Source organism: Pundamilia nyererei, unplaced genomic scaffold, assembly GCF_000239375.1.
Source record: "Pundamilia nyererei isolate P.nyererei 1_Seehausen unplaced genomic scaffold, PunNye1.0 scaffold00238, whole genome shotgun sequence".
NCBI classification, from domain to species: domain Eukaryota; kingdom Metazoa; phylum Chordata; class Actinopteri; order Cichliformes; family Cichlidae; genus Pundamilia; species Pundamilia nyererei.
The window spans coordinates 691,363-693,642 of NW_005187639.1; the positions used below are offsets into that span (position 1 = coordinate 691,363).

The 2,280-nt window shown below is 45.7% G+C and overlaps 1 protein-coding gene across 2 annotated transcripts in view; it reads left to right on the top strand.

Moving 5' to 3' along the window:
- entr1 (endosome associated trafficking regulator 1) overlaps positions 1 to 1,603 on the top strand; it is a 5,640-nt gene extending 4,037 nt beyond the window's left edge. For both annotated transcript variants that reach the window (XM_005749187.2, XM_005749188.2), the window contains exon 9: positions 203 to 1,603. In XM_005749187.2, the coding sequence (XP_005749244.1) occupies positions 203 to 293 (91 nt within the window). In that variant the 3' untranslated portion in view covers positions 294 to 1,603. The remainder of the gene's footprint in view (positions 1 to 202) is intronic.
- Positions 1,604 to 2,280: the final 677 nt, after the last annotated feature.

Below are 2,280 nucleotides of genomic sequence, written 5' to 3' on the forward strand. Positions count from 1 at the left end.
TCTGTCTCACCTGTGTCTGTCTCACCTGTCTCTGTCTCTCCTGTCTCTGTCTCACCTGTGTCTGTCTCTCCTGTCTCTGTCTCACCTGTCTCTGTCTCACCTGTCTCTGTCTCACCTGTGTCTGTCTCACCTGTGTCTGTCTCACCTGTCTCTGTCTCTCCTGTCTCTGTCTCACCTGTCTCTGTCTCACCTGTCTCTGCAGGCAGCTGCTGGGGGAAGCAGAGACTCTGCGTTTGGTGTCTCAGCTGCTGCAGTCCATCGATAAAATCTCCTCCCTGAACTCAGAGTCCTGAACTCCTTCGGACCTCCTGGTTGTCATGGAAACATCCAGGAGAGGTCTGTCTGTGAGATCAGAGGTCAGCAGGTATTTTATTTTGGAAGGCCCCAGCTATGCTGACTGCTGATTAGTGGACTGTGACTGTGTGAGGGCCGAGCATCATGTTGATTCATAAACTCTGTGATAATAAAGCGCTCTGATGATCGGAGGTGTGCACCACGAAGACGACCTTTTGGCTGATCCGGGTGACTTCAGGGTTAACGTCGGTTTCCTGAAGGTGGCAGGCCAATCAGCTGTCCTGAACGTAGCGTCACCATTCCTGGAGGATCCCTCGGACCACTACGGGGAGAACGGGAGGGTCTGGGGGCTTCGTGCACTGAGCTTCAATAGTCTTTTTTCCCCCTGTTGGCAGCAAGTTCAAGTTTATTTATATCGCACATCTGTTGACAAAAGTAGTCAAAGCAGAAAACATAAAATAGGATAAAACAAAGTTGAAGCGGTTTCATTGTTCTGTAAACATTCATGTATTCGTGCTGAGCTCGTGTCAGGTTTGTAATGTGGCACACGCCACCCCCCCAATGCGCAGATCAAATCCTGGGTTATCTTGGCAGGTTGTAACCGGCTGTATCCTGATCGCCAGCGTTAGTGTAACATAAGGTAAAGATGCCATCTTGTATGTCCCAGCTCCAAGGGGCCGTGTCAGCGTGTTTACCTGGATAAATAAGGATGTATGCGTGACTTTTTCCAAAACTGATTGCAGCTTCTACTTCGTATAAAACAGGGAAACATCCTCACCGCCCGTGCAGAAGTGCAGCTTTCGTATTTGTTGCGTCTCATCGAGAAAAACACGATTGGCTAAAGAGACAACCAGGAAACAAGAACAAGTAAATAAGAGAAAGCATGATGTCTGATACAGTCGATCAGACAGGTCATTACCCACATATACAAAACCAACTATGATACACAATATAAAACAGGTGTCTGTCTGTGTGTGCCCTGTGGTAGACCCGTCCAGGGTGTACCCTGTACCCACAGGCACCTGGGAAAGTTTTAGCCCCACCCCCCGTGACCCTGACCTGGATGAGAGGAAGAGAATGGATGAAAAATATGAGCCACAGAAAACAGAACAGCAGATGAAGCCATGAGAAATACACAGAAAGCCTAAACTGAGCTGGCGTCGCTTCGAGGACTCCGATTGTTCGACTGATCCGGGACTGTTGACTTGTTTAAGCTAACTTACATCCTGCTGTAACCAGGCAGACCAACTAATATGTACCAACAGAGAGACCTGATGTTTAATAATGATTAAATAAAAATGTTCAATAATAAGAAATGGTGTGTTACTGCCACCTGCTGGTGTGGAGTGTGAACTGCAGCCAAACAGAGTCCAGGATGTAGCACTGAGTAAAAGTGAAATGGAAGAAAATGTTAGATGAACTGGAGCTCTGTGAGTTAGGACTGGTTTTAAATGAAGTTTACTTTATTTATTTAAGGTACTTAAAAGGATGAATGTCTGCTCGCTTTAGCTCATGGTACAGCCGCCTTCATATCAACATGCGTGTAAACGGTAAGTGTTGCTAGGCAATAGTTTTACATCCATTCCCAAGGAGTCAAAATGACATGTCGGGCAGTTTTAGGTGGTCTTAATCTTTTTCTTTTGATCACACACAACTCAAAATTCCCTGTTTGATGGAAAAGTCATGAAAATGTTTTGTTTGAATTATAACAGAGTTATATGAATTTCAAAATGTCAGTGGATGGATATGGCGTGCCGGTGTTAACGGACGGCTTCGCTTCCTGCTTTTCGCCTGATCCGAGGTCTCGTTTTGTGCCTGATGTGGTGTGGAGGGTTTGTGGGGACGATCGAGAGTGTTCTCTCACTTTATATTGGGATTTTTTTTTTTTTTTTTTTTTTTTGGCCTGTCCCGTTTGGCTCTTTTGCATCAGAATTGTTGTCTAAAGGCAAAGAAAGATGCCCAACGGATTTACTTTACCAAACTGAC